Source organism: Mycena indigotica, assembly GCF_014461135.1.
Source record: "Mycena indigotica strain 171206Taipei chromosome Unknown Mind.scaff0002, whole genome shotgun sequence".
In the NCBI taxonomy this organism is placed as follows: Eukaryota; Fungi; Basidiomycota; class Agaricomycetes; order Agaricales; family Mycenaceae; genus Mycena; species Mycena indigotica.
In genome coordinates, this window is record NW_023503001.1 from 2759612 (window position 1) to 2784663 (window position 25052).

Consider the following 25052-nt stretch of genomic DNA (forward strand, 5'->3'; position numbering starts at 1 on the left):
GCTCCAATCGAAGTTTCTGTTGTCCTTCGCTAAGAAGAAGATACACGGAGAAAAATTGGTAGGAAACGCACCCATTCGCATCATATCCTCCGCCTGGAGCTGTGAGATTGAAGGTACAATCGGTGCTGTTGTATGTCGTCCCATCCGCAAAAGGCCCTCCGGCGGTCAGGGTTGGCACGATGTACAGATTCCCATTTTGCAAGAACGAGTTATTTGAAGAACCAGTCGTCATCTCAAATTGACCATTCCCGTAACCGTCCATCTGAACCTCGCGAAGCCATCGTCCTGGGTTGCTGGCGGTGCCGAAGACAGCAGCATCGTCGCCTTCATTGAAGTTGTCCTCGAATACAAGACAAAGCGGTTCTCTGTCGAGTCGCACATTGCGGTAAGTCATGTAGCTTTGGAATCCTCCGAGTGCGGCGCCAATAAAAAGCAGGCACCATGTGAGGAAATAGCTGAAGCGGGCTCGCGGGTTGGGTTTCTCGAGCCAGGGTTTGGACACGAGCGTGTACGATGCCCCAGGTGGTAGAGCCGTGGAAGCAGCTCGTTTGACTGGGCCTGAAGGAAGGTGGAGATCTTGGGCGGACGCAGGGAAGGAGGGAAATCGCGGGGAAAGATTGGGAGTTGAGATGGCAGTGCTTGGTCGCGAACTCGATGGTGGTCGTTGTTGGGGCGTCGAGTTGCCAGTTGGTATCCGACTGAGGGGAGGAGTATCGAAGGGATTTTGAACGCTCATGGTCGGGGTAGAAAGGAGGGAGGGAAGGATGAACAAGGCGAAGAGAAGACGGCTTCTTTGAGCTGTCAAGGTTCATGGCTCCGACCATCCGCTGATTGAAAGGCAGCTTGCATCGTCCGTCATGGCCATAGGCGCAGATAGACACTGGTTGGTCCTGGCCCTGACATCGTGCAATCACCGCTCGTTTGGCAGTTCGTTATCGCATGGATGAAGACCTCTAAAGTCCGAGAAACCGGAAAGTAAAGCCTCCAGTGATTCTTATATAGATGGTTCGCCGCAAAGCTGGATGATACGACTCTGAGCAATGGGGGTGCACGGACGGTAGGAAGAAAAAATGTCACCCGTCACACAGCGGTTCTGACAACCGAAACCACAACATGCTCGATGAATACACAATGACACTGAGGCAATCCAATTCATCGATATCTGGACTGCATAATAATACCACTTGACTGGGTTGAGCAGAAAAGTTCTCATACTCGATGATCGGACCCGGGACCGACCTATTCGGTAACTTCGAAGCAGGAAAGCCAAACCTCCGAAGCGGCTCTGTATTATTTTGGCGTGAGCCTAGGAACAGGCTCGACGAACATGGGCCTCAAGCATACCTTGTAGCAAAATAGTCAACAATGCTAAATGGATGCCTCGTATCACAAAACAGGGCCCAAACAAAAATACAACTGTTCGTAGTGCGGAGGATTTGTGGCTGCATTGGTTGGCGTGGACAAATCGGCTTTTCCAGGTAAGAATAAACGTGGTCGACTGAGTGGAAGAGATAGTTAGTCAGCGGCATCGCACTCATTCTCTTCCGCTCTGACATACGCCTCGCAATCTCCTCGAATCGGACTGATGTACCTTTCGGCCTGTCCAACATGCAAGAAGGCCGTCGAGATTGCAAACAACAGGCTGCCGTCTTGTACCTGACGCGAACAGCGAGCATTCTGTTTGAAGATATGTAGTCTGACGTCGGGCGAACCACCTTTTCCGTTCGGTCGCGTTCCCCTTCCATTCTCCCACCATCCTCTCCCTTAGTCCTTCCCTTAATCCCGACCACACCCGACGATGGCAAGCACTCCCTACACGTCTTACTCGCGAACGACCATCGGCGGCCAGCCTTCTCCCTCCCCAACCGCTTCCTCGTTCTCGTCGCAATCTTCGTCTCCACGGACAGCCAGACACAACCACCCCAATAGCCCATATATGCCATCCAGTCCACCCCCAAATGTCCCGGTCTACGGCCAACGCGCCAGAGTACCTTCACAGCTCGGTGTTTCGCGGGCATGGGGAGATCTAGGAGACGAAGAAGAGCTCGAAGAAAACATACATGATGCAGAACGCATCGAGGTGGCTGATTCAGAAGTTTATTCGCCCCCGAGAACGCCAGCACCTGTCACCATCCTCACAAGCGACTACGACGAGGTGGACGCGCTTTTGCACGCTATCTGTGCGTGTTGACTGCGATGGCCACAACGTTCATACTTATTAATTTCAACAGACGAGAAGACACAACAAGATGCTTGGTTTGCGCCTGGACCTGGTGCTCTTGCTGATGCCTCCCTTGGTGGTGTCGCTATCCGAATTTCTGCCCCAGTTAGCGTTACCGCTGGTGCAGAAGATCTCAACAAATCCAACAATCCATCTTCCGCCAACTCTGCCTCGTCCACTTCCGAGCAACAACAACAGCAAGCTGAATTCCGTCTATTTCCGTACAATGCGCCACATCTCGTTCCATTCGAGGCAGCCGTTCGTGCACTTAACCCAGCCGGAGCAGTTCTCGTCCGCAATGCCTCCGTTACAGCAGCGGTGGGGAAAGTCCCTCTAAGTGGCCCGTTCCTCGATGTGGATTCAGAAACTCGAATTCAGGTCTTGAATAGGATGGGGGATTTGCCTGGGGCGGAGAAGGATCAACGTGCGGCTTTCATTGTAAGTCCTTCTCTGCTTCTTCTTGTTTCACACTAGAACCATTACAGCGTAATCCACCGTCACTCGTTCTGTGGTCTCCCCAGGTCGAATTACTCTCCGATCTGTTCGCCGAATTTGAAGAAAAACTCTTCAAGCACATATGGCGCACTCGTGCCTCAGTCGCACCAAGCGTGGCTCGACGGGAGCGTGAGCGGGATAGCATGGCTGCCCCCGGAGTCTTAGCTTCATTATTCGGCGGTGCAGCGGGGACCCCAATGATAGAAGAAGAAGAGCCCAAGATGAGCGACATCGATCTTGGGGCCGAGAAGGAGGCTGCATCAATGCCACCAAATACCTCTTCGTCTAGTAAACCCGCGAAGCGTGGCTTCTTTGGGTGGTCATGGCGACTCCAACCCCGTCCTTCGACCCAGGCTAAGGCAGAGGCAGACCCAGAAAAGGCTGGCGTGGAGAGCGCCAAAGATCGCAAACTCGTTCTCCTTGGCCCCTTCTATGCCGGTTGTGGCGCGGCTTTAGCGGCTTGTGCGTTTTTTTTGGAATTATTCCAACCCCCAACTGACATCTTTTAGACTTCGTCTTCGCTGGTATCTCTGTGCTTCTCGAAGAATATGCTTTGGATGGTGATCCTCGACGTTTCGCACTGGTCCTGACGCTTCCAGTCATATTCTGTGTTTCAATTGTTTGTCACCTTGGTCCCTCTTTTCTTTTGTTTGACTGAATTCATTCGATAGTTCTTCTGTCTTCAACTTGTTGGCAACCTTTCGCTCGTTCTTGGTCCAGTTGCCCAATATCACGAGAACTCGGCGTATTATTCAGCCGTCCGACCTGCCCCCAACCCCGCTGTCGACAACAACCTTCCTCACATTACGATTCAGTGCCCTGTCTATAAGGAGAGTTTGAAGGAGACGATGTTTGTTTCTATGCATTGACTGTCCTTCTCGTTTATTGACTGGAGCTAGCGCACCATCCGTATTGTCCGTCAAAAAGGCTATGCAGACGTATGCTCGACAGGTATATTCATTTGTACAAATCGTCTACTAATGTCAACCTGTTCTAGGGCGGTTCCTCGTCCATCTTCATATGTGACGATGGCATCCAGCTCATTGACGAAGATCTGAGACGAGAACGTATGGAATTTTATGCCAATCACAATATCGGATGGGTTGCGCGACCAAAACATGGGAAGGACGGCTTCTTCCGCAAAGGCAAATTCAAAAAGGCAAGCAATATGAACTACGGGCTTGGTACGCTTTTGTTGCCCAAGTCTTCTCATGCTGAGTTGGCCTGATAGCACTTTCGCTCCGTTTGGAGAAACATCTCGCGGCTCTTGAGGCTTCTGGCGCAGTTGACACCGATTCTGAGTGCCTGGAAGATCGAGCAATGCAGATGGCCGTGGAAGAGATCTACGAAGAAAGCGGGAGGCGACACAGACCCTGGGCTTGCAATGGCAAAAGCTTGCGTGTTGGCGAAATCATCCTCATCATTGATGCCGACACCATTGTCCCCGAGGACTGCTTCCGCGATGCGGCGAGGGAGATGTATGAGAGTCCCGACTTGGCTATTATCCAACATGAATCAGGTCGGTTTATTGGCATATCTTTCTCTGTCAAAATTCACTGAAGAGAACATAGACGTTATGCAGGTTGCCCACCATTACTTCGAGAATGGTATCACCCACTTTACTCGACGAATCAATAAGTGTATCTCCTACGGATGTGCAAACGGCGAAGTTGCTCCGTTCGTGGGACATAATGCATTTTTGAGGCATGGCCAGTCCGACTGATGCTTACATAATCTGACTCGCTTTAGGTGGTCTGCTATGCAAGACGCTGCCTTCATAGATCCTGACGACGGCATTCGCAAAATATGGTCTGAGGCGAATGTATCCGAGGACTTTGACATGGCTCTCAGGCTTCTTCTCGGTGGCTACACGCTTCGATGGGCAACATACTCCCAAGGTGGATTCAAGGAAGGAGTGAGTCTCACTGTCGTGGATGAGCTCGCAAGATGGCAGAAATACGCCTATGGATGCGACGAGATTATATTCAATCCGCTTATACGGTGGTGGAGGAAAGGCCCGATCAGTGATCAGCTCAGAGGGTTTGTCTGGAGTCAGGCGCCGGTGCACTACAAAGTCGGGATGATGTCTTACATGTTCTCGTACTGTGAGTCACTCGAACTTCCTTCTTACAACTTTGACCTATAGTCGGCTAGACGGTATTGCTGCCGCAACGATTGGTTCAATCATGAACTATCTTCTGCTCGGCCTCGGTCCAGATCTTGACCGATTTTATCTCCACTCGTTCGAAATCCTTCTTGCATGCACCGTGGTCTTCCCCGGTCTCGGGAATCTCGGCTTTACCCTGCTCGAATATCGTCTCGGACAAAGAAATTTCTTCGCAGCCATGGTTGAGAATTTACGATGGGTGCCATTCTTGTTCGTTCTTCTGCTTATTCTCGCCCTCTTCATTGATATTTGTTGCAGCTTGTTTTTCTTTGGCGGCCTCAGTATCCATCTGTCGACTGCTATTCTCGCGCACTTGTTCTCTTATGACATGTATGTCCAGTGATGCATCCAGTCTTCGATGACTAACCAGACGCTAGGCAATGGGGATCAACGGGAAAGGAAGTCGAACGTTCAACGTTCTGGATTGAAGGTCTATTTGCATGGCTCTTGTCTAGCGCTGACTGACCTGTTCCTGCTAGTGCCTCGAATCTGGAAGGGCTTCAAGTTGACGTTCATCATCTGCTTCAGCGTTATCGTTATGATGATTGTTTTCACGTCCGACGCAGTCCCTTTTGAATGGCAAATCAATGGCTGGAACTACGCCATCATCATACCACTATCCTTGGTCGTTGGTTGTCATATCCTGCTACCGGTACGGCTCCATCGTCTCGTTCTCCGATCTGACACTGACCAACCCTCTGTAGATTGTCCTGAACCCGTGGCTGATGATCTTCTCTTACTGAGGTCCCTGCTCAACCAGTAGTTCACAATGGACCCTCGTGCATCTTCTACTTTATCAGAGACTGCATCTCCCTGATACGCGCCACTCTTACCCCACACTTACCTCTCATTTGGACTCCTCACTGTCGTTTACATGTGTTGTTGAAGTTATTTTGGGTCTTTGCTGCTCGGGATTAAGTACTGTATAGTTTATGATAGTATGCGACAGAACTTCTGGTACAGTAATGATTTTTGTGTACAGACCGGATGAAATGACAAACGACCCGGCCTACAAACAAGTCAGTCTTACGCAAAGTTAACATGTCGGCCTGGTAATTCTTCATTTGCCTGTTGTCCACAGTTTATTACAGAATTTGGTACGACGTTGGTGGCGCAGCACGTCACATGCTGTATTATGTAATGATCATTGACAGTCCCCACATTTTTCCATTTTTTCGTTCACGTCGTAGCTGTTCAGCACCCCATGCTTCGCTCGACAATCGAGTTTCAGTCGACTCGACTCGGCTTCTCAGCGGTCAATTGCCAATGGCATACCCAACGCTCCATTGAATTCTAATGGACTCAAAACCTCGTTCCTTCGGCCAAGAACAATGTTCGCATCTTGTACCTGTGGAATTCGAACATGGCCCTAGCTCATCGTCCCGCTGATAGGACAAGGGGCGGATATGGCGCCCTGTTTAAACATATCCAGAAGCTGGTATAGAGTGAATTGGTTGTTTATAGCGACTGGTATCATCGCCCTCTGCAAAGTCAGTATCCGCATTCTGCATTCCTGAACCCAGATATATATACTGAGCACTTACTCGCCAGGAAACCACACCTCACACATGCGCCTCGAGAGCTTCCTTGTCGTACTTTTTGGGGGTCTCACCCTAGCGGAAAGTGATATTTCCTCCCCCATCTTCCCAAAAAGTAAATTTTAATATAGACCCGTCCAGACGATGCCACCAATGGTAAACAGGTCAGGCCTTATGTCATTAACGATGCACTGTCATGTAATATCATCACAGGAATCTTCCCCTCGAGTCCGTGGCTGGATCGAAAATCGAGCTCCCACTACTAGTCCCTCTAGTAGTGTCAGTAACATGGTTTCTTCTGCACGAACACTTGGTTGAAGTTATCATAGACCCCAACGCGTCCAACTACAACTTCGCGTCAAACAGCTATCTCGACTAGTAGCTCCACTCAGATACTTAGTAGTTCCAAGTCTACCACGGTGAGGAGATACTACAGGTACATAACCATGACCTCTAACACCGCCCAGAGCTCTCCGTCGACCACTCCAAGTTTGACACGTACTTCATCTACTTCGTCTATCTCGTCTCTTTCGTCTACTTCGTCTCGCTCGTCCTCCTCCTCAATCCGCTCTTCAATGTCGTCTTCCACAACATCGCTACCACTTCCTACTTCCTACGTGGATTTCGGCATTACCTTCTCAGGATTCAAGGAAACTAAACACAACATCACATATGGATTTACGCTGCCTCCAAGCAATGCGACAGAATTTTTGGGGGAGATAATTGCACCCGTTGCCAACAAATGGGTCAGTTGAAGGTCCCCTGATGCTTTTAGAATGCAAATTTACCTCTCTCATTAGGTTGGTGTTGCTATTGGCTCATTGAACAGTAATATGATAGCCGGTTGGCCGAATGATACACAAGTTGTTGGTTCCTCGCGCTTCTTGAGGTCAGGAAGACCCGCGTGCTGTGTATACCTATCTCACTATTTTTTCATAGCTCGGGACTTGCTGTGCAGCCAAACCTTGTGATGAACCTGACCACGGTTGCAAGCTCTGTCAACAATACACACTGGTCTTGGGTATATCGCTGCGCAAACTGCACTGAATGGTCCGGCGGGAAACTGGCTGTCAACGGAACACAATCTATGACCTGGCTAGTCGGTAAGCGCATGAATTTCTTTTGCAATTGGTGGCTTACATTGGGATAGGATTGCAGCCTGTTCTTACTCCGGAGGCAGACAATAGCACGCTGAGTGCCATCAGCGATAGTAAGCAATTTTATACCACACGAATGACTCTCACTTATCGCTGTTCTGATCAGTCGGTACTTGGCAACAGGATTTGGCCGCTGCGCAAAACAGTGGATATTCAAATTTTACGGTGGCCAGTAGCAGCAGTTGGGTCCGAAGAACTATGTTCCCTTCAAAAAGTATCGGGCAGTCCCGATACGGACCCGCGATTGCAACTCATGCCGGGAAATTGTGGATCTCCGGCGTCATAAACGACCAGTCACTTTGGTACGCAAGTGGCACCAACACCGTCTTTGCTCAAAGCACCACGAATGTCAACTCCGAAATCGCAGCGGAAGGCCCTGCATTAGCCGAATTTGCTGATGTTCTCCATCTCGTTTTTCCCGATAAGACCACAGGGAATTTGGTGCACTTGCAGTATGACGATGCATCAGCAACCTGGGGTCAGAGAGTTGTCACAGCTTTCGCGAGCACTGCGCCAGCTACGTTGACAACATTCAATGGAGCGCTTGTGCTGGCTTATATCGACGGGACTCAAAATAACCGACTCTATGTTGCCCAATGGGACCCGGAAAACCTTTGGAGCGGTCGTTATGACCTGGGAGGCTCCCCGCAAACGTGGGGAACTGCTGCTCTCTACGCTCTGGGCTCTCAAATATACCTGCTGTATGTTTCGAACAACAGCGGGCGGCATGTCCAAGCTTTAACGTCCACTGCATGGAACTCGCCATGGGTTAATGCTACAGCGCCAAACGAGAGCACGGCTTTTGGAACCAGCGCGGCAACATACGAAAACACGGCTGTGATGGCTTTCCAGTCCAATAACGGGAAGGGGCAGCTCTTTGCCAGCATTTATAACGGTGTGAGCTGGGCTGGTCATGAAGATACGGGCCAAACTACCAGTCATACCCCCGCCGTTGCCGTACTTGATGGGATCGCGAACTGTATCTTCTCGTCGCATGATTCCTCGTCAACAGTGCTGTGGACACAACGACCTGTTTCGCCTTTCTCCCTGAGCAGTTGGATGGCTCATCTGAGCGACAGCCTTTTGCTATCACAACTATCCATTCCCGGCTCTCATGATAGTGCTTCCGTGACTATTGTTCCATTTACCGCTACCCAGGATTTATCCATCACCGATCAGCTCAGCATGGGCATACGTTTCTTCGATCTTCGCTGCACAATCGTCGACAACGTCCTTGAGATGTATCATGGCTCAATTCCTCTCGGAACGTTCCTGTCGGACATCCTAGGAGAAATTTACTCCTTCATAGGAAATGCTGGCTCCAGTGAAGCGATCATTGTGTCTATCAAGCAGGATCATGACCCCGTTGACTCGAATGTGCCATTCGATCTTGCTGTGTTGCGTCTTTTGCAGCAAAATGGACAGTTCTGGAATCTCGGCGCGACAATCCCCACTCTAGGAACTGTTCGTGGGAAAATTCAGCTTGTGCGTCGCTATTCTAGCACCACTAGCCCCGAAACCTCGATTGGCATCGCCGCGACCGGGTGGCAAGATAATGTGCCAACTTTCAACATCACTTTGCCAAACGGTGCCTTCGTTATCGAGGACCGGTACAACTATGATGGCGTTGTTGGCTTGGATCTTGTCGTTACTAACAAGACCAGCTATCTGCTAACATCTTTGGTCAACGCGCAGAACGACAATACGAACTCGAATTGGTATATCTCGTTCTCCAGTGCCTCCAATACGCCATTCAATGAGCCGGAGACACTAGCGGTGGGGGGTATCGCGATCGTTCCGCCTGGCTTCGTCGATGGTGTCAATTCTCGACTGTTCACCTATCTATACTCGCTATTGGGAGGAACTCGCAGGGTTGGCACGATTATGATGGACTTTGTTGATACCCCGGATGGTGGAGGGCTTCCAGAGCTCATAATCTCTCTCAACGGATGACATTGTGTTATGTCACTTTTTTTTTATCGTGGTACTTATTACATAACGTTGCGAAACCTAAATATGGCATTGATTTGACCTCTGTAGACATATTTATCGTTGTTTCCCAGCACACCATAGTCTGGTCTTTTGGGAAATCGGAGAACTTGATTCAGACAGCCGTCGCCGGAGGTTTCAGAGTGGGACGTTCAAGTTTGACATTGGCCGGGGCCAAATATAAAGCGAGTGGTCTTACTAGATGTGAGCATCGCAATCTTTCTTTCTTTCCTCTCAACCACCTCAGTTTAAATAAGTTCAGTCTTCGGTAAGTCTGTCGCCACCGACATTTCCTCCTTCCATCTTCAACCACCGCCGAATGCCGATTCCTGATATGTGGCTTTGAGGCTGCTTGGATTCGCGACCGCCTTTCGACCCACTTGACGCTATGGGGAGGCTATCGTCCTGCGTTGCGGTGAGGGAAGCCTTCAGCTTGCCAGGTACTATACTGATCTTCCCGCAGCCTCCATCGCCGACTCGACTTGAGCCCGTTGACAGTGTAGCGTTCAACTCCAAGTGACCAACTGCGATCTGAAAACCCTTCAGTCCGCTTGAGCCATCCTATCCATGGACAGTGACTTCGAGTTTGACGTCGCCAGTGGCCAGCTATGGACTTGTGAGTGTCTGTCGTATCCGCGTCTTTGATTAGCTAACCGCAAACTCAGTGCTTGGGAGCCACACGCACTCCGATGTTTGCACTCCTGATATTAGCGTCAAGGGATAAGGTGCGTTCTCAGAACGGTCTCTATGTGATGCGTACTCATGTCATAAACAGGGACACGAACTTCACTCGACGGGAACTGTTTGGTTGAAGTTGCAACAACAACTTGAACGTCGGAAGGGACGACGGTATGATCATATGCTTTGACAATTGCGATCCGATCTCACTCTTGTCAGTAGTATGTTCATCGACGCTCCCCACTGGCTCACAATCATTTGCTTTTGGCGATGGATTTGGCCCTTGGCACGTTCACCGTTGATGTTCCAAGTGCGTATTTTATAGCAATGCTGCGACGACACATTAACACTCACGACAGTTGGAACTTCCTCGAAGTCACACACTTGTTGGTGATGGAATCGGCCTCCTCCTGCAGACCTACACGATGCGGTTTGCGCCCAGTCACTGCCTGGAAGGGATTCAAGATTGGATTTGCGCGGTTACGCCGGCCTCAGTCTGACCTGGTGACGTCGGGGGATCACCGAAGCGTACCATAGCTCAACTCTTTCTCCCTTCTGCCGAGCTACCAGAGAGCGAAGACGCGGGCAACCACCAACGGTTGTACAGGCATTACAGTTTCTGAGATCAGCACCCCAATTTTGTAGCAACTACACCAGTTGGAATGGTCCCGATATCCTGATCCTTTTGCTACGAAATTTTGTACAAATCAATTATGCAACATGAACTATTCTGAGTGACTACAAACCCCAGGGCTTGTGGATATAATGACGGTAAAAATTTGGTTCCATAGTCTCACAAAGCAGGTTAGCTGGCTCCTGGGCATTGATCGGGGCAGAAGTATGTACCTGTTGAATCTCGTCTTTCGCCTCGGTGGTCGACACGGCGGCAACAAGTACTGTGGGCTGGAGCTCATTCTTCAGCACTGCATTGGTACCAATAGCAACAGTGGAAGCGAGCACTCACCAATTCAGAGCGTCGTCCTACTTCAGCTTCGGCGCGAATAAGACGTTGTACATCGGCCTGTCCATATGATCAGCAACTAGACAGTTCATAATCAAGTAAAACAACAACAAACCCTTGTCGGTGATGCAGCGAAGACGGTACACCCAACTCCTTTACGTTCCATGTACTCTGAATCGGAATTCGTGGTTGAGGCGGCAAAGTTTGCAATCGCGAGTGCATCGGTGATGGCGGCACTGTCGTCGTTTGTCGAACTTGGTCCTCTTGGCTGGATCAGAAGTGAGCATCAGATGATACCGTGAACGACGGCGCCCTCACCAATCCGAGAGCATCGTTTACACCTTCGTTCTTGGTTTGCTCAGACAATATTTCTGTATCGGGCGAGGGTAGCAGTCGCGATTGCTCTGGTTCAGCAGTAGCCGTGGGTTTGAGATGGATAGATTCAGAGTCTTCACTAGTCGGAGCCGTTTTTGCATGTTCGGCTTCGTGTGACGAGCACACTTTCGTAGGACTTGCGTTGTCGTAAAAAGTCAGCAATAGTCGTATCTACAGAAACGTCAACTGCGGGTTATCGCGGGAGATAAAAAAAAGTTGCCTTTTTATTTGGAGATGCCGCTTCTGTCGAAACCGGACTGAGATCTTGCTTGGGTTCAGAGGTAGGGAGTCGTTTGCGTGGCTGATATTAATATAAGCACGTATCGTGGGACATAGACGGCAGAAGTCGAACCGTGCGAGTTGGCGGCGTTGCACCGTCGTCTTGGGTACTCTCCACCGAGCTTGAAGATGGTAACACGTGTTTCTGAGCCTGGAGAAGAATGAAAAGGCGAGACAGAACGACGAATAAATTTTACCGGCTCGTCTGAGCTTGAAAGCGAGATCATTCCTGTTGTCGATAGTGTGGTGTCCTGGGTAGCAGTTGCGCGCGTCGCCGATAAGGCCGCGAGGAAGATTTTATTCGATAATGCGTTGTTGTGGAAATTAGTGACAAACTGGAAACCTCATTGAGCGGGTGTTGATCGGTGCAACAGGTATACTTACTTGACGGCGAGCTTGAATGCGAGCTTTGTAGGCTTGATGGCGAAGAATTTTGTCAAATGCCCGAGGTTCTGGGACCGTTTCTACTGAGGCGCCTGGCATTGGTGCGCTGTCAAGCTGATCGACTTCAGCCTAAACAAGAATGAAAAGGCGAAAGAATGGGACGAATATATGTTACCGCCTCGTCTGAACTTGCAAGTGACGTTGTCGGCAGAATATATTCTTTAGCAGTGTCGTGGGCAGGAGGTGCCCACGTAGCCATTCCAGCTTGGACAAATAGGTTGTTTGATAGATCGCTGTTGTGGAATACGGAAGGATTCAAAGGAAACTAGAAACGGAGGTAGATTAGCAATTGTGCGTTTTGCATGGCAGCTACACTCACTCGAGCATGGGAAGCTAGTAGCAATGTGAAGGCTGATTGTGGAACCGTTGTTATTACCGGGACGTCAGGCGGAGTTCTGAGGCTTTTGCGTCCGCTGCGACGGGAACGAGCACTAGTACCAGAAACATTGAGCGCGTTGAGTTGCAAGAAAACTAATAACAAACGGGGTATGTGGCGCATCCAGTAGCAAAAGGCTGCCCGCCTTACTGCTGATCTCGCCTTGGTTCGGTGCGCTGGGGGTCGAAAAGTGGCCGGCCAAGTCTTTCTCGCCGGACTCGTCGTCGTTGAGGAGCATATATTTCGAAGGAAACGCGCTGGATTTGACGGTGTCAGTCCGCGCATCGAGGGAGGCAGGCTACAACTCACCGAGGAAGTGGGAATTGTGCGGCATCGCGAGAATTGCCAGGGTCGTCCTTTCGTGGGCTACATGTCGCATCAGCTGGTCTGCCAGTTATAAGAGCGACATAACATACGATGAAGGTCGCGACATGGCGAGAAGGAGGAGAGGGAGGCGCGGATCACAACTTCACCTCAGACGCGTTTCTCATATCCTAACAAGCACCAAAGACAGAACTCCGCGACAAGTCCTCATTATGAATGAGTATTGAGTCTGAATCGGAAAACGGGGCTCTACTCACTTGCTTAAAATGCTCGTCCCATAGCCGTCTTCAATGGAACTCTCTCCAAATCATGATTCCTGGTGTTGCATTTCCAGACTCAAGTATGCCGCATATGTTGCTCGAAGCAGAACCCTTTTCTACAGAGCGTGTAGCGCCATGGAAAAAGGAAGAGAGATGATGTGACGTTTGATCTGATTTTCTTCACGCTCAAATGATCCAGAAGCATCATGAAATTCAAGCAAAAAACAGTGTTTCTAAAGAGTATGCATATCTATCCAGCAGTGATGAAGGTTAACATTTGAGGCTCGAGGATCCAGTGTCATCACTTGGTAGTGTGGCTTTGAAAAAAGTCATGAACAACCCCCAGACATAAAAGACAACCCACAGTGCTTTGCAATGTGCCGCCAAAGCTGTTTTGGTGAACACCCGCTTGCGTTTGGTGACGGGACAATCAAGACAATGGAGCTTGTTCTGGGAGGCAGCCGGAAGAGACGATTTGGGGATTGAGTTGGGGTTGATCTCAGGATGCCTGGGTATTGTGAGAGGAGAGAAAATTTTCGCCAGTAGGCTTACTTGTTCACAACATGGTCGGAGACGCCATGGATCTTGACGAGTGCGCCGCAATATGGACAACGAGACTTGCTACAATAGATAGTTCCGGGAACAGTACACTTGACGAAGTCTCGGTATTCAAGCAATACTTGAGAGCGAATTTCGACCCAGACTGCTGTTGTCAATGTCAAGATCCAATGATCAACAGACACAACTTACTTGAAATTGTCATCAAGGCCAGGTCACGATTGAGGGCAAAGACAACTTGATTGAGAGTAGCACACTTGAGGATTACATGGAGCTTGACGAGTTCGGTGAAGCAGATGTTGCGGACGCTGCGAACAGATCAGGAAGTCCAATGGAGGACAGGGAAAGGATAGCCACTATCCACGGTTGAGCTTCTCTACCTCTTCCCGCTCAACCATATACAGATTCCTCCAGTTTGAGAGTTCGAGTCCGTTCTGAGGACGAGTCAACAAGGCAAGTAAAAGCAATGAGAGAACGTGACCTTTTCGAGAATCGGACGATCTCGACCCTGTTTGGCGAGTTCCTGGAGACTGAATCAGTAAACCAAGGTAGTGATTTATAGTCATATGCCTCTTGTAGCTCCGACACTGTACGCCGGGGAAATTGGCCCCGACCACGAATCGGCCGCCCATGAGTGACGTCGATGGCCTGCTCCATCTCTCGGTTGGCTTGCTTTGGTGCGGAAACGTTGTAGATGTAGCTTCGCGGTTCCCTAGGGTCAGGCAAGCTGAGAACGCGTGCCAAATGCTTGCCCCAGTTCAAGTCGTCGAATTTGTGCGCTTTATCGACAAACAGAGCCTTCCGACTGGTATGAAAGTTTTCAGCCAACGCAAGAGCAAAACTTCTGCTGCTCGTACTTACGTCTTGAGAGCATTCTGGCATGCTTCCTAACCAGTGTTTTGAGCATTGAGTCAACGCAAAGAGAGCTGGGACAACTCGCCTGACACGCCCGAAGTTTCAAAACAAACTGCCACGGTAAAGCCATTGTCATCGTCTTGCAATACTGCCCCCAAGATAGGTGGAATGGACAGAAAACAAAACAGCCACGTACATTGCACTTTCCGCCAGCAAAAATCCATTTTACGTAGGTTGTTGGCGAGTAATCGCGAGTTGCTTCCAGTCCTTGGGGCCAGAGGGGCAGAGCAGGACAGCTGCCGCGCGATAGGTTGGAGAAAGAAATGCTCCAAAGAGATGGGTAGGCTGTAATGAGGTTTCGAAGGCGATTGGATGTGTCGCAGAGAAGAGCGAGGTCCATCGGACTGCATTGCTCAAGAATCTGTGAAATATTCATGAAACAAAAACAAACCAGAACGGCAATCCTTGGACAAACCATAAGCACAATGTCCAAGGAGAAGTTTGGAAACGAAGGAAACAAGAGGGAATGCTCGAATTTAGGTCTCGCGGAGGCGTTGTATGGTCATGATGATGGAAGTCGAGAGCAAGAGTTCCAAGCGCATGCTGAATCAACTCTGAACTCGAAAATCTGAGCAGTCTATCGCAGTCGTTGCAGACAAAGAACAACACAGGAAAAGTATATTCGAAAAAACTCGATAAAATGCGTCTTCCTTGGATTTACTACACCCAGAATCAGGCATCGGATCCTACCCAACCTTCTCTTGGAGCAAAATTAAAGACAGCACGCCCAGGTAAAACATCTTTCACAGTCATGCTCGTTACCGATAGCGGCCCAGCTGTCCGCACGTAACCACGTCGTCGACTGGGCCCTCGCTGTGGGGATGTGCAACCCGTCGCTGCTCTCCAAGAAAAGATTGGATAGCCAGCTGATCTGGGAGGATACCGAGTGACTACATCCATCGTTCACTGGTGACAACATGAACCTCAGGCAAAGAGTTGAAAAGCAAGAGCACGCACACATCTAATGGGACGAAAAAATGGTCCTAATGGAGAAGGATCTCGATGGGACGAACTATCTTCGAACTTTTACCCAACGCTGAGTTTCGGATCCCAACACAATCTGGCCTTGAGCAGTGTAGAAACAGCAGACGCCGCCCATCGTTCACCGCCACAAGAATGCTGATTCAAAGTTCAGAAACCAGCCCAGGAAAAAACTATACGAGACCAACAATCCGAGTTCCAACACCATGTTTTAGGTCGGCTGACGAGCAAGACAAGGGCGACTACTGGCGAAAGCCTACTCTGAGTGAGACGAGAAGGAGTGTATGCTTGACCAAACCGAGAGGCACATCAATGTTGTTCAAGTTGATGACAAGCTGATCTTGGGAGATTGACAGGATGAAGGAGGCGGTATACAGACGGCGCACCATTGTGTCCTTTGAAGTAAGTAAAAGCGATGGCATAGAGAGTCAGAAGCAAGAAGACGAATTTGTGACCCCGTGACCTCCGAAGGCTGATGAACTGTGAAACTGCCGACACCGCAATATCCAGGTCTAGCATGGAAGCGGAGCTGTCTATGCTGTATCATTGGCGAATCGTTTCTGGATTCGTTTTTCGAAAGATCAGATATATACATAACAGATTCTTTAACACGGTCAGTATGAAAATACACTCCACACAACCGCGACAGGAAAATACGCCTACTGCCCCGTCGTAGCACCGATGCCTTCCCAGAACCTGTACCCAACAACCACAATTAGCTCTCATGCGTTTTTAGCAAGAAAAATAAGAACACTCACGCGCACCGATCCAACAACACCTGGCTCGTCTCGGACGCCTGCACAAATGGCTCGTTCGATTCCGTCCGGTTGAACAACATCTCCGTCTGCGAAGGCGATTCTGACCACAGCCCCCAGTCCGGCGTAATCGTCGGGTTCAAAGGGTCGACATCGATATTGGGGTCTTGAGAAATGATGAATGACGTGAACATCTGTGCAAAGGCGTTGATGAAATCCCTGTCCGGAAAGACGGGGGCCCAGAACGAAGGGAAATAGTAGCCGATATCACTGCCATGCGTGCCGGGAGGGACCGCAAGCTCAGCCTTGTAGGCGCGTCCGGAGAACGCTCTGAGCAGGTAGTAGGTCGCACAAACGAAAATGGCTAGTTTGGAAATAGGTTGGTAGTGTTATAAGAGAAATGGAGAGTTGTTACCTTCGCTTTGGATCGCGTTCGCTTGGAAGAACTGCGACCCAAGGCCACTATATAGTTGTCCCACTTGGCTCGCTTGAGCTAGTGAAAGGGTCGGGAAAAGATTGTACGCGTATTGTGTCGCATTGGCTGTCGATACGGTGCTTCCATCGACGAATATATCGCCTTCGAAAGTGTTGAGGACGGCAAGGAGCTTTTGCTGCAACAAAATGAGAGAAACAGGAGATAATAGAACGGGGCGCACTCCGTTGACTTTGCCTTGAGCCAAAGCGAGTGTCGGCCGTTGTCGGATGAAGACTCCGTCAATAACTGGGACCAAGGTGAATGTTCCAAAGAAACCGGCGACATTGATGTTGCTGTTGGCTGTCTCGAGACTGTTCGCGTCAACAGCGCGAAGGCAGGCCATCGTATCTGTAGCATTATCGCAGCTGCAAATATCAAGCAGGGCAAATTACATCATAACGAGCCACTTACTTGACTTGAGTGGCCACTTTACTGAACAGCAACTGCAACATTATAAGCCGGATTCGAGTTAATTAGCAAACAAACCTCTGGAATCCTATCGTTATACTGGTATTGCGACGGGAGGAATGTGGAGCTGACGATTGCAGCATGGAATAACTGTGGCTCGGTTTGACCATCGTTGGCGATGATTTGTTGGAGGACAGAACCCGCGCCTGGGTGGGGTTATACTGGTGACAAGACAAAGAAATTGGTGCCAAACCTGCAGACTCGCCCCAAATCGTGACCTTGCTTGGGTCCCCTCCAAATTTAGCAATCTATAGATCAGAAAAGTCATTGTGCGGAGATGTTGTCCTCACATGTTGATTAACCCATCTAAGAGCAGCGTCTTGGTCAACTGTGTTGACAACGTTACCAATCGAATAAGCAAATGGAAGAGTGCGCATACGAAGACCAGCATTCAGTGCTCCATTCTGCTTTACTTTCTCACCAGGCAAAAACCCTAGCAGTTTTCAGTCGCGAAAAGTTGGTCGAGACAATCCTTCGTACCAAATACTCCCAGCCGATACTGAATGATCACAACGACCACTTTGCGGTTGCTCTGGTTCAGTATGTCTTCTCCGTTCCAAGGGTTGGCTTGACCACCAAGATAGCCCTAATACGGAGAAGTCAGCTCGAGCTTCAATTAAATGACTCGACGCACTCCGCCATGGATCCAAACGAGAACAGGAAGGCCTTGCGGAGGTGTACCGGCTGCATCGCTGGGATAATAAACACTTAATGCATCTTGTTAGTAAATGAAAATGACTGAAATGACTATGAAACTCACTTGAGGAACAGACAGTCTTCGCTAGATGGTGTCCGAGAGGTTATAGGAATGGGGGGGTTAACTGGCGATACTCCGTTGTCCCTCAGCGGATTGGTCGATGCACCACCATTCGAGCTTTGGAAACATTGATCCGGCTGGTTCGTCGCATCTTGGACTCCGGACAGAGTTGGAGGAGGCTGGGGTGCGCGAAAACGAAGGTCACCTTATGATCACTTAGACTCTTTCTCGTCGGATAAGGATTCAGCTTACCCAACGGCGCTGCAGCATATCGAATGCCGAAAAAGTGAGCATAGTTGGCGGATGAAACCGCGCCTTGATATTGCGCATAGCCCAAGTCGACGATGGGGTTTTGCGCTGAGGCACTGAGGACGGTGGTAACCACCACCGCAAAAAACCTCCAAAGATGCATTAAGCGTAACCCCCATTCTGTGGAGCTTTATACTGTGACATAGGTGAGTGTTGTCCGGTCATGGGGAACGATCATGCGTACTTGGTAGGGAGTGCTACGGGAAACCCATCAAGAATCTGCTTCGGCGGCGCATTGGTTCTTTCGAGACCCGTCGGTATATGAGGGCAGTAGTGGAACCCATGGTCTGGGTTCCATTCAAACTTCGAATGACCATATGGATGCAGCGCTTTCGGAATTGAAGGGGGCAGTGGTTGAAGGAAACAAGTTGTGGTTGGAAGTAGAAGATGAGTACGTCACCAACAGGTGATCAGTCAAGAGATCGGACTTGTCGACATGTTTCTTTGCTTCAAGTGAGCGACGGCAGACACAGACTTCGTTTTTATGTACAGAACAAATTGGTGTGGATAAGAGAGCACGCCTTTTCGCCTTCAGTTACTACCAATCAGCAGTCAACCTCGAAAGCGACAGGTTGGGGGTAAGCAATATACGCTGAGAGCCGACAGATTCTCCAGTCTACCACACCAGTTGCCTAGGGACAACCCGAGAACTCGTACCCGCACGTGTATCGCCTGTCACTCCTTCCCGTATTTCGGGGAGACGGCAGTTTGGAGAGGAAGGTGAGGAAAAGTGTGAAATCTGACCGCAATCAAAACAAGGACAAGTTTTGTCGGAAGAGCTTCACGCCCCCAAATGTGCGCGGGGGTTTCAGAGTCACAAAACAAGTTCCCAATCCATCTGGGAAAGCATCAGTTTCTGTTCGCTGAGATACTTTTCCGTTGTTGGAGGCAAACGAACCATACATAGAAGCAGCAAGAGTGGCGAATAAGACGTCGCAAGTCACAGACAGACCACCTGCTGAAGCTATGCGAGACCATCGAACACAAGCGCGACGCCAATGGGAGGACACTCACATGGAAGTCAAGAGGAAAGAATGACATGTGTGACTGTCTCGGTAACATTCCCGTTTGGTGTCGAAGGTGTCGAGCTCCTGTTCCGATCCCAGGTATAGGACGATCGCAACCAGCACCGTCACGGGAAAGCTGAGGGAAATAGTTTTATGTAAATATGATACCATGCATACCTCAGCTTCAATGACACATGTAAGTTCATCAGACCTTTCACTCCTTCTGTGTCTTTTGAGGTCGTCAACCTGGGCCCAGCTGAAAATTTGGGCTAGTAGTAATGATGATGATTCATACGAAACAAGTGAGCTCCTACCGTCAATCGGACAAAGAACCACAACTGAACGAGTTAGAGTACAGAAAAGCGGTATTGACGTGGCTGTTGGCAAAACCAATGGTTCACGCTATCCAAAGTTAGTATATGGGCTAAATGCAAGCAGAGTGAACAAACTGACTGCTGCCAGTGGGAAGAGAGTCCTGTAAATACAGATGCTTCTACGGAGAAACTCTGACGTTTCACCGAGAGAGAGAGAACTGGACTTGTTGAATGACTTCGTGTGAACTTGAAAGTGTTGGTGGAGGTTCGACAAGAGACTGCATACAAAAGACTGCTCAGGAGGAACCCAAGATAATGACGAGTACAGTCCTCCTCGAACGCCCGAGATAGCGCTTGAAACTTGAAGCCGTAGAAATTTTGGTGTCCCACCGGTACAAAAATACCACTGCCAATCGCGTGAACTTGAAAAATATGGATCATCATTGCCCAAGGTGAGGTTACAATTGCTGCGTCTTGAGCGTGAGGGCTGCCAGCTCCAGCTGTGGTGCCTTCCTTTCGAGTGGTGGTAAGTAGTTCCGAACATGAGTGTCGGGTGAGTTTTGTCGATATCGATCGGACTGTGACTGTTTTTGGCAAGTTTGTTGTTCGCCTCAATTGGTTCGCCTCTGTCTTCCTCTTGACCTCAACTTGAAGTGTTCGGTTCGGGGTATAGCCTCTATGCGAAGACTCCGTGTTGAATGTACTCTTCTGGATGCCCCCCCAAACTCAAGATGTAACCGATGATGATGATGAGGTGGACGACGTCGTGTGCGTGTCTAGAAATATCCCAACTTCACTGCATTCTCACTCCACCACCGCCAACAGCCTTCTCGGGCCCTATACACTCCAGCCATCCATTCTTCTCGCTGGCCAACATGACCCGAACTCGTGATACCAGACAGTCGCCTTCCCGCTCTATTTTCTGGTGCCAGACGGCCACGAATGTGGAATTGTTGCCTTCCCAAATCTCACAGCCGCGAGGTTGTATAATACTGAGGACATGCCACTCTCATTACCGCAAAAATGCTCCCACTCCATCTCTTCGCTGTGCTTGCGGTATCTGCTCTCGCCGCTGCCCAGGCTCCAATCGTCGATCTTGGATATGCACAGTACCAAGGCTCTACATCCGCAAACATAACTAGTTTCTTAGGTGTCCGGTATGCAGCCGCCCCCTTAGGTCTGTTCCCGAGAAACAGATCTGACCGATTGAACCCATATATTGTTAGGTGATCTTCGCTTCAGAGCGCCGCAGTCACCAACGCATGTCGATGGAGTGCAACCAGCAATAACAGAACCGAATGAGTGCTTTCAAGCCGCTGCTGGGACTTCCGCAATAAATCCACTCGAGCAACGCGCTGAAGACGCCGTTACTGCTTCGGAGGACTGCCTTTTCCTGAAGTGCGTTATATATCATTGTGAAGGGCCACAGTGACAGTGTGATCAGCGTGTATTATCCGAGCGACTCTGTTGGAACTCCTCCCTCTAGACTCCCCACCCTCGTTTGGATACATGGTGGCGGGTGAGAGTAACTTGTCTGAGTGGTAATTGCAGTGTTGACTGCGTGAAGATACATCGGCGGGGCTGCGAGCTCTTTCAATGGTGGAGACATCATCAAGCAGAGCAACAATGGTGTTGTTGTAGTCCTGATCCAATACCGGCTTGGGGTGTTTGGATTCCTTCCCGGCGCCTCTGTCAAACGCGATGGAGCTCTCAACGCTGGGCTTCGTTCGTGGACCGTTCTCATGTTAACGTCATATTCTCATTCATCCATTCTAGTTGATCAAGACTTTGCTTTGCGTTGGGTCAACCGACACGTAGGCGCCGAACTTTGGATCGGATACATGCCTAAACAATTCTAGATTACAAAATTCGGAGGGGACCCGACCAAAGTTACAATCTGGGGCGAGTCCGCAGGTCGGTGTTGTGTTACTGTTTGTCGCTGTGATTCATCATTCAACAAGGCGCGGGATCGGTTCTCCAGCACATTATTGCCCATGACGGAAACACTCAGCCGCAGCTATTCAGAGGCGCAATAACTAGTTCAACATTCCTTCCCTCACAATATGTGTTCAACGATCGCGTTCCGGAGGTACTTCCATTTACCATGCGTGCTTCAGCACATACTCATATTTACCAGCTACTCTTTAGTAAGGTGCTGGCCCAAACCAAGTAACTATTGATTTGTAGCTTCAAATTGTTGAGTGGTGCTGAATCTCCCGAAGTTGTACTACTGCCTCCAACTCAATGGCTTGCCTCCGCGCCACCTCAGCTGCAACTCTTGAAACAGTCAATACCAACTTGAATGGGGCCGGTTTCTTTGGAACCTTCACCTTTGTTCCTGTAATCGACGGCGATTTTATCACACAGAGCGCTATATCCTCATTTAGAGAGGGAAAAGTCAACGGAGTACGTCTCACGCAAAAGTCGCCAACCCCAAAACACTAAAATCACGAGTAGAAAGCCCTTCTTGCAGTCACCAACGCTTTTGAAGGAACCGCTTTCGTGAATCAGAGTGCCGTCATCACAGCATCAAAATATTCGATGGGACTATTCCCTAAATTTGGACCTGCTGAGGAACAGCGTGTTGGATCCCTTTATGCTCCTCTCGGAAATGATCTCTTCCAAGTGAATGCGGTGCAGGGAGAATGTATGCTCCTTCAAGTCAGATTACTTTCTGCCATCTAATCTCCATTAGCTATCTTCATCTGCCCGTCTTACTTTGTGCTTCAGGCATTCGCCGGTCGCTCTTGGAAAGCCGAGTTTGCCGTCCCACCAGCTCTTCACGGACAAGACGTCGCTTTCTATTTCCCATCAACCTCGCCGCCCTCGTTCAATAATCAGGCATTTATCAATGCTTTTGCTCAGTCATTCACCTCGTTCATCATCAGCCTCAATCCCAACGTTAAGGTCTCCACCACTATCACGCCGCTCTGGAGTCCGTTCAATGAGGGGAATACAGAGATGCTTTTCAACCGGACTGTAGCTGGGACGCCGCAGGTGCAACCAATCCGAACCAATTCTGCCCTGTTAGCCAGATGCAGGTTCGTCCTCTCCGTCGGTGACGTCATTGCTGTCCTGATGAATTATGCAGCTTCTGGAATGGTGTTGGGCACCTCACAGGGCAGTGAGCATGGAAGCAAAAATATTCCGTTGCTACGCTGCTGTAACATCACGCACCTGCAACGCGACTTCTAACTGCGACCTCACCTCTGGCGGTCGTCATTTCAGCTCACAGATGTTTAAGTGAGATTAGTTCCGACCGTGATATTTTCCTTTCCTTAAATACCAATTCGGCGCTGGCTGTTCGCAACAGTACACTCACATCCGGTCTTGCTTCGAGTACGAAAAATCGCATTGAGTCGTACCAATGCCAGTCATGGCTCCGCATTCTATGTCATCATGTGAACGCGTCTTTCAAAGCTCTTGACCACGGGACTGAAATGTCTCCTCGTGGTATAAAACTCACCATGAATCTCAATGACAGCGGAAACTAATCGAAAGGGAGCACCATGCGCTCACTCCTTCGCCTGACGGCATGGACGAGTATCCTCACTGCAAAAGTTATGGGCCAGATCGTGGTGGCCCATTTTATGGCGCAAAATTCTTACTCGTATTCCCAGAGCGACTGGGCGAACGACATAAATTCAGCAAAGGCAACTGGGATCGACGGGTTTGGTTTGTTTCCGCAGCAATCTGAGCGCGGCACGGAAATTCACGCTCTGTCTAGCATTGAATCTGGCTCTGACAGATCCTGATTATGAAGTGCAACGCGTTGCTGACGCCTTCGTAGGCAAGTCTCCCTTCTAATTAAGCATTACTTCTAGTTCACGGTAGTATCACAGTTGCCGAAGCCTCGAACTTCAAGCTATTTTTCAGTTTTGACCTTTCGCCACAATATAATTGGCAGGCAGACGACATGTACGTGTTTGTCGTTGCCAGTTCAAGTCAATGAGAATCTGCTGACTCGATAGTCAAGTGTTCACCGCATCGCAACCTACGCTAACAGCCCGGCGATGCTGCGTTGGAATAACCACGTCCTCGTCTCAACCTTCTCAGGAAAATCTCGCGGCAACGATTTCTTCCAAGGGATCAAGACGTCCCTCGCAAAACAAGGCATCATTATCGCTTTAGCCCCAGCGTTAATTGAGTACCGCAGCCCTTCGTTGGCAAATCAGCTGTTGAGCGACTTCCCATCCATTGATGGGTTCTTCAATTGGTGGTCTTGGTGCGTTGTTCTCTCATTTGAACTTTTGCGCCATAATGAGATATCGTAGGCCGGATGATGTTAACTCTCTGCTGACCACAGACACGGACATTGCGTACAAAAATGCCGCTCACGCTCGCGGTGGGCCATACATCATGTGTGGGTCCATAGTTTGTGTTGCAAGATTGGTCTGAACGCCTTTCAGCCGTTTCCCCTTGGCAATTCAAGAACACGGACGCTGGCAATGCCTGGGTCGAACTTAGCGACACATTGTGGAGTTATCGTTGGCATCAAGCGATCAACGATGTGAAGCCAGATATTGTCGAAATTGGTTCGTCCTTGCTGGTTTCAAAGCATATGGTGCATGCTCATGGAGGGTGTAGTGACTTGGAACGACTATGGTGGTGTCAGCCGTGTAGTTTTGCCCGTGAACCTGACACCTGTTTTTGCAGCTGAATCGCATTATATTGGGGATATCAATCCCAACGTTGACCTTGGGTGAGTTCTGGGAGTGGATCTGCCAGCAGGGCTGATGTATTTTGTAGCACCGCAGCTCCCAACTACGTCAATGGCTTCCCACACGCGGCTTGGCGAATCGTTGCCCAATACTTTATCGGTTGGTACAAGACTGGCTCTGCGCCGAAGGTCACGGTGCGCGAATTTGTTCATTACCACCTGATGTGCACTGACCGATCTCTAGAATGACGTTGTGGTTTTCTGGTATCGGTCTCACCCCAAGTCCGTCTCGTGCTCCGGCGGCTGGGCCCCGAGGATGGCGAATTTTCCCGCCGATGCCGTCTTCGGTCTCGCATTATTGTCGTCTCCGGCCACGATCACGCTCGACATTGGGTCGAACCACGCACAATGGAATGCTAGTGCTGGTGATTCTATTGGCTCAGTCGCGTTCCCTGTGCAAGATGCCCAGATTCCCTACATCCAAATTGTGCGGAACGGGCAGACGGTGAAGAGTGGCTATGGCAGCGTGTTCGTGACGAATAATTGCAACTGGTATAATTTCAACCCTTTTGTCGGAGTCGTAGCTTGA

The 25052-nt window shown here is 49.7% G+C and overlaps 7 protein-coding genes across 7 annotated transcripts; 4 read left to right on the forward strand and 3 right to left on the reverse strand.

Moving 5' to 3' along the window:
• Nucleotides 1-1798: 1798 nt before the first annotated feature.
• Nucleotides 1799-5626, forward strand: MIND_00206600 (uncharacterized protein; the record flags this gene model as incomplete). Its single annotated transcript, XM_037358963.1, has 15 exons — nt 1799-2180; nt 2232-2659; nt 2707-3178; nt 3226-3335; nt 3388-3566; nt 3616-3667; nt 3714-3900; nt 3948-4235; nt 4288-4429; nt 4466-4821; nt 4871-5093; nt 5142-5213; nt 5261-5313; nt 5363-5535; nt 5588-5626. 15 exons carry the CDS (start codon nt 1799-1801, stop codon nt 5624-5626), a joined length of 3156 nt encoding a protein of 1051 aa, XP_037224058.1.
• Nucleotides 5627-6451: 825 nt separating this feature from the next.
• On the forward strand, nt 6452-9531 carry MIND_00206700 (PLC-like phosphodiesterase; the record flags this gene model as incomplete). The annotated part of the gene is made up of 9 exons (XM_037358964.1): nt 6452-6506; nt 6563-6585; nt 6635-6700; nt 6751-6840; nt 6889-7167; nt 7222-7310; nt 7361-7524; nt 7572-7631; nt 7685-9531. 9 exons carry the CDS (start codon nt 6452-6454, stop codon nt 9529-9531), a joined length of 2673 nt encoding a protein of 890 aa, XP_037224059.1.
• Nucleotides 9532-10983: 1452 nt separating this feature from the next.
• On the reverse strand, nt 10984-13113 carry MIND_00206800 (uncharacterized protein; the record flags this gene model as incomplete). Its single annotated transcript, XM_037358965.1, has 14 exons — nt 10984-11037; nt 11092-11148; nt 11210-11266; nt 11322-11474; nt 11525-11752; nt 11802-11882; nt 11934-12011; nt 12058-12195; nt 12245-12373; nt 12420-12569; nt 12624-12735; nt 12788-12937; nt 12990-13046; nt 13097-13113. The coding sequence occupies 14 exons, from the start codon at nt 13111-13113 to the stop codon at nt 10984-10986; spliced, it is 1461 nt and encodes a 486-aa protein (XP_037224060.1).
• A 452-nt stretch (nt 13114-13565) lies between these two features.
• MIND_00206900 (uncharacterized protein) lies at nt 13566-14220 on the reverse strand (the record flags this gene model as incomplete). Its single annotated transcript, XM_037358966.1, has 5 exons — nt 13566-13581; nt 13629-13772; nt 13817-13970; nt 14015-14130; nt 14180-14220. The coding sequence occupies 5 exons, from the start codon at nt 14218-14220 to the stop codon at nt 13566-13568; spliced, it is 471 nt and encodes a 156-aa protein (XP_037224061.1).
• A 2157-nt stretch (nt 14221-16377) lies between these two features.
• MIND_00207000 (Carboxylic ester hydrolase) lies at nt 16378-18766 on the reverse strand (the record flags this gene model as incomplete). The annotated part of the gene is made up of 14 exons (XM_037358967.1): nt 16378-16414; nt 16477-16837; nt 16889-17084; nt 17130-17313; nt 17360-17391; nt 17435-17562; nt 17610-17664; nt 17707-17849; nt 17897-18002; nt 18051-18123; nt 18177-18378; nt 18426-18602; nt 18667-18679; nt 18734-18766. The coding sequence occupies 14 exons, from the start codon at nt 18764-18766 to the stop codon at nt 16378-16380; spliced, it is 1740 nt and encodes a 579-aa protein (XP_037224062.1).
• Nucleotides 18767-20826: 2060 nt separating this feature from the next.
• Nucleotides 20827-22931, forward strand: MIND_00207100 (COesterase domain-containing protein; the record flags this gene model as incomplete). The annotated part of the gene is made up of 12 exons (XM_037358968.1): nt 20827-20980; nt 21030-21201; nt 21248-21322; nt 21371-21528; nt 21580-21617; nt 21663-21717; nt 21765-21892; nt 21941-21972; nt 22026-22209; nt 22261-22450; nt 22499-22844; nt 22895-22931. The coding sequence occupies 12 exons, from the start codon at nt 20827-20829 to the stop codon at nt 22929-22931; spliced, it is 1569 nt and encodes a 522-aa protein (XP_037224063.1).
• Nucleotides 22932-23312: 381 nt separating this feature from the next.
• Nucleotides 23313-25052, forward strand: MIND_00207200 (uncharacterized protein; the record flags this gene model as incomplete). Its single annotated transcript, XM_037358969.1, has 8 exons — nt 23313-23478; nt 23616-23721; nt 23780-24028; nt 24078-24166; nt 24213-24338; nt 24391-24505; nt 24553-24658; nt 24708-25052. The coding sequence occupies 8 exons, from the start codon at nt 23313-23315 to the stop codon at nt 25050-25052; spliced, it is 1302 nt and encodes a 433-aa protein (XP_037224064.1).